The 15,070-nt window shown below is 38.4% G+C and overlaps 1 protein-coding gene across 1 annotated transcript in view; it reads right to left on the minus strand.

The window, feature by feature from the left end:
• Window positions 1–14,954, minus strand: part of LOC139689399 (glutamate--cysteine ligase regulatory subunit-like) — a 17,376-nt gene extending 2,422 nt beyond the window's left edge. Inside the window, exons 1-5 of the mRNA XM_071586497.1 lie at window positions 14,688–14,954; window positions 14,495–14,569; window positions 14,268–14,397; window positions 12,777–12,970; window positions 2,552–2,666 (exon numbers count right to left, since the gene is read on the minus strand). Coding sequence (XP_071442598.1) covers window positions 2,552–2,666; window positions 12,777–12,970; window positions 14,268–14,397; window positions 14,495–14,569; window positions 14,688–14,792 — 619 coding nt within the window. The 5' untranslated portion in view covers window positions 14,793–14,954. The remainder of the gene's footprint in view (window positions 1–2,551; window positions 2,667–12,776; window positions 12,971–14,267; window positions 14,398–14,494; window positions 14,570–14,687) is intronic.
• Between the last annotated feature and the right edge of the window lie 116 nt (window positions 14,955–15,070).

The following is a 15,070-nucleotide window of genomic DNA, read 5'->3' on the forward strand; positions in this document are numbered from 1 at the left end:
ACCTGCTCAAGGTTTTGCCCTCCTATTATAATGTTTAGCTTAGCCTTTTTCTTTCTAGAAAATCGCCTAACCTTTGTTTTATTAATATTGATTCTCATACCATACCTGTCGCACTGAATTTCCAATTCATTAAGCAATGCTTGCAGCCCCTTGGCTGACTGACAAACTAAAGCTTGGTCATCAGCAAACGTAACTGATTTTACCAATTCCCCGCCCACTTTCATTCCTACCTCCAGTTCTTCCCATGCCTCCTTAATCATTTCCTCTGCATACAGGTTGAATAGCAACGGTGATAATGGGCAACCCTGCCTTATACCCCTTCCTAACACCGCCCCTCCGTACTCCCCGTTCCCCACCCGCACCTGAGCATTCTGACACATGTACAGGTTGCGGATTAGCCTCCTTTCCCTCCGATCTATTCCTATTTTCTGCAATATACTCATTAGTTTTTCCCAATTCACTCTATCGAATGCTTTTTCGAAATCTACGAAACAGGCAAATACCTCCTGGTTGTGTTCTATATTCCTCTTGATTAATAATCTCATTACTGCAATGGCATCACACGTACCTCTCCCCTTCCTATACCCAAACTGATCATCCCCTAAGTAATCATTTGCCCTACTCTCTATCCTTTTGTTTATGATCCTGAGAACAACTTTAGCTGCGTGGGAAATCAAACTAATTGTCCTGTAATCCTCACATGACGTGGCCTTTACCTTTTTCGGAATAGGAACTAACACTGATCTCACAAAGTCTTCCGGCCAGATTCCTTCCTCATAAATATTACGGATCAGCCCATATAGCCTCTTCCTCCCACATTTTCCTAAGCATTTTAAAAGTTCCACGGGAATGATATCCACCCCCACGGCCTTATTTAGTTTCATCTCCCTTAATGCCCTTTCTATCTCATTGTCTAGTATGCCTGAACCTAAGCTATCTTCCTCTACGTCATGTTATTTTCCAATGTCTAACTTTGTTGGCCTAAGGTCTTTACTATATAGTTCTTCTATATATTCCTTCCATCTGTCTTGGATCTTTCCTGCGTCAACTATTACCTTACCCGTCTTATCTCTAACTGCAATCGTTGATCTTCCTTTCTTACTTCCCGATAAAGATTTAACTTTGCTGTACAGCGCACCGATTTCACCCTTCCTCTGCGGACTTTCCATATCCTCGCACTGCGTCTTCCACCATGCATCTTTTGCTTTATTTGTTGCCCGCCTCAATTTATTGTTAAATCTTTGTACTTCATTTTGCCTTACTCTGTATTTACATTCTTCCATTTTCTCCGCTCATCCATCTTTGTAATCATCTCATCCGTGATCCATGGTTTCCTAATCCTTTTAGCGTTAACGGTTCCAATAGTGTCTTTTGCGGCTTTAGACAACCCTTTCTTGATACTTTCCCATTTTTCTTCAATAGTACTTAGCTCTTTACCATCCTCCATGATTTCCTCTACCGCCTGTTGGTACTCCTTCCTTTTCAAACCATTCAATGCTTTTACATTCCATTTTCTAAATCGCAGCCCCTGCCTTATCTTTTTGAAACGGACGCTACATTTCATAACAACTAAATTGTGGTCAGAGTCCGCATCCGCTTCCGGGAAGCTGTGCGAATTCATCACATTGTTCCTTAACCTACGTCTAACCAGGATATAACCTAGCTGATACCTTTCTGAGTCACCTGGCATTTTCCATGTATACCTGCGTCTTTTGTGGTGTCTAAACCAAGTTTTGGTGATGCCTAACCCCTGTCTCCTACAGAACTCAACTTCTTTCTCCCCGCGGTCATTCCTCATGCCTAAACCGTAGTCCTCGACCTCGTCACCATCTCTTCCTTTGCCTACCGTCGCATTCCAATCCCCCATCACTATCAAATGTTTCCCTGCAGGAACACACGTGATTATGTCCTCTAACTGATCGTATATCCTATCGACCTCTTCTTCCTTATGGTTGCTTGGTGGCATGTATACCTGAATAATACCCAAGTTCGTCGGTTCTGCTTTTATCTCTACTAGTAGTATTCTGTCTGTTACCTGCTGTATATTGACTACGCTTCTTCCTACCTCTTCATTTAATACTATGGCAACCCCTCGTTGGCTCTCGTCCCCACTGCTGTATATTATTTTATAATTATCACTCCAGTAATCCCTGCTATCCTTCCATTTCACCTCGCCTAGACCTAAAATATCTATATTTCCCCTTTCCATCTCTCGCTTAACATTCTCCAATTTCCCTGTCCTCATTATTGTCCTAGCATTCCACGTTCCTAAGAAGAGCATTGGAGCATGTATTGGAGCATACAATACCAGGATCAAGGGCTGCAAAGATCTCAAAGACAATTACCCATTTTGTATCACTGAAGCCAATAGGTGGGTAGGTAAGTAATTGAGAAGAGGAGTGGAAGTTGGGCAATGTAATACAGGGAACCGGTGGAAGGATTGGGCCACTAAGCCCCGAAGTTTGGTTGGAGGATACCTGGGGTGGAGTGGGTGAAAGGGAGGGCGAGTTTTTGTGATTATAGCACCTCCGCTGTAAATTGAATTACTAACCAACTGGGTCGCTGTGAGTCAGCAACTGCACTCCATTCTCTCGCGTGAAAGTCTGGAGAGGTGGAGGCACCACACAGCAGTGGGCTAGGTTAATTTGAACAATCCCTGGCTTAACCTGATGGAGAGAAAAACAAGTGTTTAAATGCAGAGTGACAACATTTTATATATTACAAGTTTCCCTTGATTTTGCATAGACTCATATTCGCTCAGATTTTTCCTGTTACTTACTTTCCTAAGCTGAACGCAGTACATCTAACAAATAGTAATATCTAATATATCTAACAAATCATTATATTACCATTTCTACCAAATTATAAGGCAACCCACAATTTTTTTTATCTCCAAGATTTAGGGATAACGTATTCCAGGGATACATGGGCAAACCATAATATACCTTACACTTTCAGGCTTCACTTCGTGGAATGGGTGATGTCCATAGCAATGGAGTTTGTAATTTTCCACAGACTTTATTTTAAAATAAAGTCTGTGGCAAATAACAAACCAGAATGCATTATGCATCATATTTCGAAGAGGTTTGAGTGAGAAATTACGGTAATATTATGCAGCATAAGCATTTAGCTTTTTTTAATATACATTTCGAAACCTTAATTATTCTCAACCAAACTTCAGATGTAGTCATCTGTTAACATTAATATACAGATGGATGATGCTCAACACTTCATCAGCCTATGATACCATTGTGCTCAGAGAGGTACATTCTCATTTAGGAACAAGTCAAAGGCTCACGTCAAGTGCTCACGTCCAAAGAGTACAAACGGTGCCCAATAGTTTCTTATTATTACATTGCCAACTTGATTTTAGTTCGGCATTATCATTCCTCCTTTGAAAGAAAGTCGTATGGAATTGTTGCATACTTGTATAATAGTGCAACCTGCATCATGCCCTATCAAATGCAGTTTTGATCCCACTTTTCAATCACCAGTCCTATAATTTAATTTTTGTATTAACGGCTGTACTTTTACTTTTCTAAATAACATTAGGTATAGTTCACATCATTGCTCAAATAATTGGAAGATGTTAATTGGCTTAATCACAACTCCAACAGTCGAGCATCCAATTAGCCATCGAATCATTAGTAACCACCTGTTTAGTTAACACATTTAATTTGATTGCATCCTGTAAATAGGGCAGCATGATTTAAACAATATCTATTCCACAAAAATTAATAGGGACTTATTTAATGAGTTTGTAATTTTCCACATACTTTATTTTAAGTTACAACACATTTTACTGACTTGCCGCATCACCAGGTACTTGCTGATTCTGCACAGGTCAGTGAAACATCTTGTACCTTTAAATAACATCTGTGGAAAATTAAATCCTTCATTTATTATTGACATCAACCAATTTAACACAGTGAAGGCAGAAAGTGTAAAGAATAACAGGGACTTACTTTAATCACAATGAAAAATGTGAACTGCTATTCTGCATAATACATTTCATAGACCTCAGAAAAAAAGAATTTCATTTAGTTTGAACTTAAGCAAGGAGATGATTTTTTCTCTATTCAAATTCAGGCAAAAAAAACATCAGTCCATATTGAGAAAATACAAGGTATGTATAAAAAGTTTCGGTAACAATTTTTACAGACGTGTGCACGAAGTGCTGAATTCAGACAGTCCGTTGAGTGCTGGCATGATCGCAGATCATATTGGCATTGATAAGATGACAGTGCACACCATTATCACTGAAAATTTGTTGACTTGAGAGATCTGAGCTACACTTGTCCCGGAGGTCTTGATGGACGACCAAGACCAGAGTTTAGTGTCTACTTGAGAAGACCTTCTGCAATGGCATCATGACGATTCCCCAACCCTATAACAGATTTGGCACCAGCAGACCATTTTCTATTCCCAAAAATGAAATCCTCCCTCAAAGGACATCACCATGGGACATTAAGTGCCCTCATAGAAGCTAGCATCCCTAAAGGACCTTACAGAATTTGCCTACCAGGGATCCTTTGAGTTGTGGAGAAGCCACTGGCAAAAGTGTGTCGACGTCAAGGGATGTACTTGGAAGAATTTTGAGGTTTTGTAGCAATAACTGAAATAAATCTATTTTTCCAAAAATTTCCCCGATAATTTTTACAAGCCATATATGATAGTGACAGCATAGGTTCCTTTGAATACCTTTTAACACCTTTCTCTCACCCTGGCGAGAATGACAAAATTTTATCTGTAATACTAAATTACTTACAATTAAGAGAATGGTTAAACATATTAGTACCATTCTTCAACTATGTTGTTCAAACTAAAATGAAAGATGAACAGGTTTACAGAAGCAATACGATATGCAACATGTTTGAAGAAAATAATATTTTCACCTAAAGTGGAAGTAAGTATTATATAAACAAAAACAGAGGAATAACAACATAGCCTAAGTATGAAATACAATAAGCAGCAAATGACACCTAATGATAGCCAACCATATCCAATACCGTATAACATGAAATAAAATAAAAACTGAAAGAGAGCACTGGAAAGTATATCACAAGCAAAAATGGCCAGTAATGCTCATCAATTTCAATAAGATAGGCAGTATTCAAGAAGCCAGTAACTACAGCAGGCCAGCAAATCCAGCACTTAGCAAAAGACAACAAACAAATAATACTTAGTCAAAATTTAAACATTAATAATTTAAAGATAAACCTTCCTCAAATTTGGCAAATTGTTCGCATAAATTTTGGAGGATGATATACTTCTATACATATTTCTCATCAAGGGAATATTTCACAATTTTGTCCACATGAGGACTCTTTAAATTTTAAAAGATTCAATATTTTTACAGAATATCTCTCTAAAGACCCCGGTGCGTGGAAAAATGACCATGCCAGTAAAGAGGAATTGGAGGATGTAAAATCACTAAAAATCATCAACGATGCAGGAGAAAGAGTATTGAGCTAATGGAAGAGTCTAAGTAAAGTTATTCATTAAAAATGAACGTCAAAAACTACTTTTCATTAAAGACGTCTCAGACTACCAAAATAAATTCCAGACTGTAATGAACAATGTTGTAAAAGAATTTTGAGCTCAATTTTATTTGAATGCACTTTATTCAAACTAAACTTAAATAAGACCCTGACAGATAGTGTTATTTTCTCCCTTTCTGTCTCTTTCAAAAAGCAGAACTCTTAGAATATTCTTGGATTTAATTAAAATAACAATTATTTTAGAGAAAAAATGAATTCCATAAAAATACATTCATGCTACAAAACATGCAACTGCATTGCATGCTGAATTTAAAAGAAACATGTTACCATACCTAGTAAATTTAATGATTTCTTTGAATGTAACCATAAATATTCAATATATATACTAGTATGTCTTCCAAGTATATGTCATCATGTTCTTCAAATTATCTTTACTGATTTAAGAACAATTTCCGACTCAACTTGCAAAATATTTCTCAGGTTTTGCATTTTTTATTCTTAGCATGGATGTGGCACGCATTTTTAATTAAACAGCTTAACCAGTAACAATGAGCAACAATAAGTACTATTTTTGGAAGGTATTAGTTTAATACTTAACAAAATACAGGACAGAGTACTAATAGACCTGAGCACTGTAAATCATCATGAACTGCATGAGATGCTCTCACTTTCTGAACAACTACAAGATGATAATATAAATATTCTAAATACACCAAGGTCAATGTTGAATAAAGTACTAACATGAATTCACTTTATATTAATCCAACACTGAAATAACTCCATGTTTGCCCAGAAAGACCAATAAAAGACAAAAACTACTTTAACATAACATTTTGAGAGCAATGAGTCAGTTCTTTCCATTGCCTGATAATAATAGTAATAATAATATTTAAAATAATTTATTTAGCAATTTGGAGAATATTTGGAGGGAACTACAGAAGACATTTTAAAAATGAAAATTAAGGACCTCCCAAGTATTGAGTAACGGGTGGATGAGCCAGGTTATTTGGGAGAGGTGAACACCCAAAAGTTACACCAAAAAAGGGTGTCGTCTAAAATATTTGTGGCCTCACCCATAGATTGCATCACTAATAGCATGATTTCCTTCCCTCATGTAATCACCCCTCTGTGATTAGACGCCAAGAGAAAATGTAAGTCATTGCATCCAGCAGTTCCCTGGAGGCAGTCACTTAAATCAGTTGCGGTGTGTGTTGTTAGAAATGGATAAAATTGAGTATTGCGCACTGATAAAATTCTTCATAAAAGAAGGTTTAATACTGAGAAAAATTCATTCAACGATTGTAAATGTGTATGGAGGCTCTTCTCCTTCAATATCCATTATGAAGAAATGAGCAGCTGAGTTTAAAAGTGGCCCTGAAAACCTCCAAGGTGATTCACTTGAAGGACGTCCGGAAATTGCAACCAAACTGGAAATCATCGAAAAAGTGCACGATATGATTTTGGAAGGTCAGCATACGAAGGTGCGTGAAATTGCTAACACTGCACGGATTTCAAAAGAATGCATCGGTTACATTTTACACAGACTTTGCACATGACAAAGCGCGAGCTCACTGTGGATCAAAAACATATTTGTATACCACTTTCCAAACGGTGCTTGGCACGTTTTATGAAAAAGAGGAGTGATTTTTGCATCTACACGTTACAATAGATGAAACAAGGATTTGCCATAACAAGCGAGTATTGAGTCAACAGGCCATGCAGCAGATAAGAGGCTAATCCTTCAGCTCCCAAGAAGTTGAAGACAATGCCCAGAGTTGGCAAAAACAAATGTCTCTAGATAGACTTCTCGTAAAATAGAACTAGGCGTGTATCAAAATTGATAAAATAATTACTTTAATTATTTTTGTTTTCGGCAATAGATTTTGCACCACCGATATGTTCATTCTACAATCAAAAAAGGTGAAGATGATTAACAATCCTAAACAATGTACATTTTTCTTTGAATAAACCTTATCTAATATTAATTTTTTTATGCAATAAACACATCCTATTTCACACCGATTTATAAGGCAAAACTTGCTTTGCTTAATGAGTAATAATCGGGGTTTAGGATGGTGCGGTGGCTTACGTACAGGCTTCCCACCTCAGAAGGCTCAGGTTTGAATCCTGGTGGCAGCAGATATTTTTCAGTCGGATCCCAATCCCTACTTGAGGTGCTCTGTGAGGGATACGAGTACGCCATCCGTCAGATGGGATGTTAAGCGGTGGACCCCTTGGCACCTTTCAGCAAGAGAACGCTAATGCTGATGCCACCCTTCACCCCTCCCCTGTCCATCCCTAATGGCACAAATTATCCCAGCTGTCGGTCGCCTCCCCTAAAAACTACAAGTAATGTTCTTGAGTTAATTATGCTCATTAATTGAGTTTCCACTGCATTTGTAGTTTTTCTAGTGGAGGCCCCCCTTGAACAATTTGAAGATCGAATGCTATCAATATGATAAAATATTTGTAGGAAAAACTTAAGAATAGAACTTGGGATTATTACTTACATTAAAATTTTCAAAATATGTAACCTCATCTGAAAAAGTAATGGATGAAAGAACCATGTGTTACCTATTTTTAAGAGCAATATAGCTTTCCAAGGCTTATATCAAAATTTTGGGTGTCCATTTTACAAGAGTGTGAGACAGATGCTTGGTCTTCCACTGCAACAGACCAAAGCATTCAGTAGCTGTGATCCCACATGGCTTCCCTCCTAGCATTCCCAGTTCCAATCACATTTTCTCTCCGCTACAATTTTTCAGTTTATTCAATGCTGAGGGTAAAGACAGAAACTTTACACTTCCACATAACCATTTAATACTTCACGACCATGGTTGCAATGCTGCGCACCATCATCAGGGGCTGGTGCTGCTGCACAGTATCTAAACCGTGGTCGTGAAATATTAAATCTTTATGTGGAAGTGCTAAGTTTCTTTCTTTACCCTCATCATGATTGAATTGCTCAAAGTTAAACCTGAAACTGTATTGTTTATCCAATGTCATTGTTTTATAGACATTTTTCATATGTCGGCAGAATGGCTTTCATCTACCTGATGCATGTACTTAATTAAGGCTCTATATTTTTTTAGGAAACTACCCTATTGGTAATAAGACATATGGGGATGCGTAATAATGCGTACGCGTAGCTGGGAATATTCCATGAAGAAAACATCAAGGAAAGTGGAGGTCAAATGGTGAGAGGGGAGTGAAACAAGAAATATGGTTATGAAACAGAATGGTGGTGATCAGGAACAAATCAAGTTTTTTCAAATAAAAACATTTCCCTCGAGTTAATACACCATCATACACAACACAATGAAAATGCCACAAGCTCAATAAGATATAAAATAGATCTTACGAGGACAGCATGAAAAGTTTCGAAACTAACAATTAAGAGAGTCATTTTTTCTTCAAATTAATATTAATTTTTTAACTTAGTCCTATTTTAAGTCAATACACTTTTCCCAGCAATACTCTACTTTTTTAACCCTTCCAAATAGTAGCAGACCTCTTTCTCGACAAATTAGGGGTTCATGTATGCATTAACTTCCTCAACCACCCATGGGACCTATCTGGCATGGGTGATCCCATGCCAGATAGGTGGAAGGTAAGGAGCCAGACGAAAGGAAGCCCACACAGCATCTGCTCCTTAGTGAGGTGGCTGCAAATGCATCCGACCCCAGTGGGGCGGCCATTGAGGGATGGTATCACATCAAAAACACTCCTGAGCAATTTAATGGGAAACCACTGCATTTATTCATTCCAAGAATGTGTTGGATAGTATAGAGAAAATGAGTCCAGGCAACTACAGGACTTCGCCCAATCAGACGTGTGTCATGCCCGGCAGCAAGAGAGGCAAGCTTCTGCAGTGATCACTCCATAAAACCCTAGCAAATTGTACTGTGCTAAACTGTGCTAAGTAATATTGAATGATAGCGGGGATTACTGGAGTGATATACAGTGGACGAGAGCCAGCAAGGGGTTGAAATAATAATGAAAAAAAGGTAAATAGAAGCATAATAAACATACAGCAGGTGCCTGATAGAATTTTATTTGTAGAAGTAAAAGCAGAACCACAGAATTTGATCTCTGTTCAGGTATATATGACGGTTGCTATTTATACTTTCAGCCTAATAATTAAACGACAGTAATTTATTTGTTGAAAATGGCTTAATTGTTTTCAGAAGTATTCTTCAAGACAATCAATTCACTTTTGCATGTGCTCAAACCAATTTTTGTAACAATTTTTCCACTCCGATTGAGGTACCTCCAAAACATGGTTTTTGAGTGCTTTAAAGGCTTCTTCAGGCACCAAAAAACATTGGCCACACAATGTTTTCTCGATAAACAGGAATAAAAAGAAGCAATTTGGTGTTAAATCTGGGCTGTACGGAAGATGACCCATCAATTTGATGTTTTGGCCAGTCAAATAGGAAGTTGTTTCAGCCGAACTGTGAGAGCTGGCACTGTCATGATGAAGACTGATCCTTTGTTGCCACTTCTTTTTCCGTATTTCACCAAGCACTTCTGGCAAACAAATGCTCGCGTATCATTCAGCATTCACGGTTCTATGTTGCTCTATAGGTACAGTTGCCACATGTCCGGTTCTGAAGAAATAGCCCATCATTTGCTTTGATGTACTTCATGCACAAATCACTTTTGTTGGATTTGGCTTGTCTTTGAAGACCCATACAGTGGATTGCTGTTTTTCTTCGAGCTCATACGCATAGATTCAAGTTTTGCCACCTGTTTAGATGTTGTACATAGCTTTTGATGCACCACGATTGTATTTGTGGAACAATTCTTTGCACCTATTGACACGAGCATCTTTTTGAGCTATTGTCAAATTATGCAGGATCCAACGCAAACAAATTTTTCTCACAGCTAAATGTTCATGCAATATCTTATTCACGCTCATCATACTAATCCCCAAGGATTCTCCAATCTCACGATAAGTCACATGACGATCTTCCTTTACTAGTTCTTGCACAGCATCAATGTTTTCGGGCACAACAATTAATTTTGGATGACCTTCACGACTTTTGTCGCTGAGCAAACGGTGGCCATGATGGAATTCGTTATAGCAGCGTTTCACAATGGCAAAGGATGGGGCTCCATCGCCAAAAGTGGAAGTAAGTTGATCAATCCACTCCTGTCTTGATAATCCACGTTGAAAGTCGTAAAAAATCATCGCACGAAAGTGTTCAAGAGTTAAATCTATTTTTTTGCCGAGACAAAATTTTCAAGTCACTATAAACAACACAATTTATGATCAATCCAGAAAATGTTTTGAAGAAAGTTAGCCTTAAAAGGGTCAAACTTTCAGATGGAAATGTCAGATGGCACCTAAAGCACTTTGTGCTGTCAAGGCTCACGATATAAATAGCCACCCTCCTTCATGCATGCCACAAGGCAATCATAGGGAGGAGGAAAGTTGAGAAGGTTTATGATCAGTTAGAGATCAGGATGGGCAGCCCTAGACAGCACTCCTATGGAACTACTTAAGGGTTATGGAAAGTGCAGAAAGAGGAGTTTTTATGAACTGATTTGTAGCATTAATGAGGAATTTGGCCAGATCACCGTGGCATGGAGAGTTCAGGGGGATGGATTATGAGTCTGGATGGACATTGTTAGGGAGAGAATTGAGACAGGGCACCCAAAATTACCATTTTTTTTTTTTCAATGCATATTTGGAGGAAATTATTACAGAGACATGGGGAGAACTAGAGATAGGAATGAAAATCTCTGATCAATTCATAAAATCAGTTAGGTTTATGGATGACCAAGCTTTAGTTTGCCAGTCTGTCGGCCAAGAGGTTGCAAACTCTGCCGATAGCACTGAAAATGAGTGTAATAGGTATGAGATGAAAATAAATGTAAGTAAAACGAAGGTTATGCAGTTTTCTAGGTAGAGGAAAGCTAAGCTAAACGTTAAAATAGGAGGGCAAAAACCAGAGCAGGTGGAACAGTTTACCTTTTTTGGAAGTGCTTTGGAACAGAATGGTCAAAGTAGTGGCGACCTAAGGAGAAGAATTGCACTAGGCAAAGAGGCTTTTACAAGGAGGGCTGAAAGTTTGGTGAGTATTTTTCAACCATTGCACAAACACATTCCCTAACTTTTATTGGTAAGTGCTGCCATCTTCATGCTGAGGTTGGAAACTTTTCAGACAACCCTCTTATTTTAATGTTAAAAAACGGGTGGGTGAAAACGGAAGAAGGGGTTGAATGTCACATTATAGAGAAAAACATATAGAACAGTGATACTAACATAGATATCGACAACTATAAAGAAAAAAATGTCAAGGACCAAGCGAAATGCTCAAGAGATTTACATGAAAGAAATATACAGCAAAAAATTAATGCCATCATCCCTTGACATAGAAAAAAGTACGACACCTCAGAAATATTGCTTGGCATGCTTCTTTACTTATTCTTAGTCCGAAAACAGCACTTTTTGACACTTCACATTGGACTATTAATAGTGATAGCAATAGGTACGATTACAAACACCCAAACCCTAGGTGGAGGAAAACCCAACCAGGTGGGAATCAAACCTGCGACCCTTGGGTTGGCAGATGAGGATGTTACCCCACTGCCACGGGGCCAACAAGACTGAGAAAGGCAGAGCACAACCATATATTAAAGTAGTAGTTTTGAGGGGAGGCGACCGACTGCTGAGGTCATTTGCACCATAGGGGATGGACAGGAAAGGATGTAGAGTGGAGAGAAACCGGCGTCGGCATTAGCCTACTCTTTACGAAAGGCGCCAAGGGGTCCGCAGTTTAACGTCCCATCCGACAGACGGCGTACTCACTCAAAGTGCCCTCCACAAAGCCTCCACCTCGAGTAGGGATCGAGATACCTCTGAAAAATATTCAACACCGCCGGGATTTGAACCTGCGCCCTCAGGGTGGGAAGCCAGTGCGTTAGCCCCCGCACCATCTCGATCCCCCCCATATATTAAAGCAAACATAAAAGCGAAATAGGTAACAACAAGCAAGTAACTCAAAAAGTACGAATCATGTGCCAAAACTCAAATTTTTTAGAAAGAGATACATTTCCAGATGAAATGGCCATGCACAGCGGAAAAACTCATCAAGCTGCAGTTTTGCAAAATAAAGAGTTTTCCAGCCTGAAAACTTTCTATGCAAAGGTAACCAATGTCAAAAATACCAACTGGTCACCAATTGGTTTACAATTAGTCAATACAAAATTGACTAATTGTAAACAAAAAAGATTTATTATTTTCACTTGACACTTTCAGAAACTTACCTCAGCCCATTCATAAAGTGAAACGAAAACGTCAGTCTCTATATCACTCACTCCAATGCAAAATACCTTCTTCTCTTTCACAAATTCTTCCAGAATCTTATAAGCATTCTGTATAGTTGCAAATGGCAGAGGATTATCCCCCCGAAGGGCTAATACCACTGAGTCAAAGACTTGTACATTCAAAGTTGTAAATCCTGAAAAAGAGGCATGACTTCAGTTTTGTTAAAAATTTTACAGCATTTCCATGTTAAACAGAACACTATGCCTGCAATAAAACCATCACTTCCCAAGTACACACCATTTCATTTTAAATTTTTAGGTAGAATTGTGATAGCTCATCGTAGCATTTAGGATGATATGAGAGTAGCCCATGTAAATTGTTTTTTGCTGAGCAGAAGACAGTGCACACATTGCAACCATCATTAATTTTACACACTCACGGTTTTCTTAAAATCAACCCCCTCACATACAGAGTGAAAGATCAAAACAACTATTTTCGCAAAAGCTGTTTTATGACTGGATGTCACCTGATGTGGCAATATTGACATCAGAAGAACTTGCACGAAAGGTAGGATCACTATCATATTCCAGAGGTGGAATAAAGTATTATGTGTGTGTAAATAGCATATTTAAGTTGGAACCTGTATACAAGAGGACTCGTACTTTGGCATAAATATTATAACAGATTAGTGAAAGTACACACAACCATAAGGCCGTTAGGAGCTTTTCAATTAATTTCATACGATAATAGGTCAAAGATCCCATCACTCGATGAATCATAACAATCTTCATAGCGTAATTTAATACTATTGTAAAAAGGGATAGTTGTAACAAAGTGGACGTGTATTTATTACGCTGTCTACTTTCCTACTTTATACTCCTGCTAATGGCCACATGCACATCTAAATTGAATAAAACAGACCTAGGACCGCTATCTTTCAATTCTTACCCAAGTCTTTATCATGCCTTATCTTACATTTAGTCATGTGGGGAGGCGACTGACAGGTAAGGTCATTTACGACATTCTCGCCTTCATTGTCTCGTTACAACTCATGAAGGTGAGATACTAGTGGAACAAAAATGATAATTTTTTCCATCTACCTTCCTCACGGCTCGACTTCACTTGGGGGAAGTAATGAAGTGAAGAAGTAAAGGAAATAAAATTGCTTCATTGCAATCGGAGCCTGCCACAGGGGAAACTGTCTTTCCCTAGATGAAAGGCTCGAGGAATTTACGACCAGTTGTCACCAGCAGTCGAGTTTACGACCCAAAGCGAGAATGTACTGTTAAAATTCAGAAGCCAAATGGTACGCCCATAACCCTGATATTATAAGAATTTTTATATCCCGTAAGGAAATATTACCATTGTTATTCACAATTGCTTCCAAATTTAGATTAAGTTCATTTATTTCTAGAGGAAAAGGAATTGTATACTACCAAGGATATTACGTCAAAATGCAACAAAATATGCAGGAACATAGTGGTACTTACCCCTTGTCAAGGCCTCTCTTATCACGTCTCCATCGTATTGGCGGACGAATACTTTTACGGTGACTTTAAGGTCTTTTCTTTCTTCATAAGAATCCAACTTTAATGAGCGGTGGTTTCCATTTATGGGGACCTATACAACCATAAGAAAAACAATAAAACCAATCGCAAACAGCAACCACTGTTATAGGTAATGAGGCAGAAATTCAAATTCACATCTACGATTTTACCTCCATTTCATCACACTCTGCTTCATCAACTGCAACTTTACAAGTCCTTATTTTAAACTTCAGGCTTTCGAGTAGCTGAAAATGAAGATTTAGGTTAACACTATCATCTGACTCTGTAAACTTAAGTTAGTGTGGTTTCCTAACAAATTCCCTAGTTTTAAAGCAATGAAAGCAGCAGACTGAAGATTCTCACCTCTTCTGTTGTATTTTGACCGGCCTTCATTTTCACTTCGTTTATGCTTAAAATGTTCCCTGTATCGATGAGAAGTCTACCAACATTTTTCTTCGCGACATCCATTATAAATTTATCACGGCACAATCTAAAATAATAAATGGAATTCGCGCAATAACTGCGAACGGTTCTCGCGGAGCACACCAAAGATCCGAACTAACGCTCATGCGATTGACAGTCCCGGGAAATAATGGCATGATTACGGACGACGAGTAAGGCTGTGAGGAAGGCTCGAGAACTAGTGGCAGCACTAGTTGCTTCACCTCCGTGGAAGATGCGGACCGGCTTGCGAAATATAATCTCAATACGACAAATAATGAAGCCGTTACGAAATTGGACCCCAA

This window comes from Hetaerina americana, unplaced genomic scaffold (genome assembly GCF_022747635.1).
Source record: "Hetaerina americana unplaced genomic scaffold, ioHetAmer1.1.p SCAF_23, whole genome shotgun sequence".
Taxonomy (NCBI): Eukaryota; Metazoa; Arthropoda; class Insecta; order Odonata; family Calopterygidae; genus Hetaerina; species Hetaerina americana.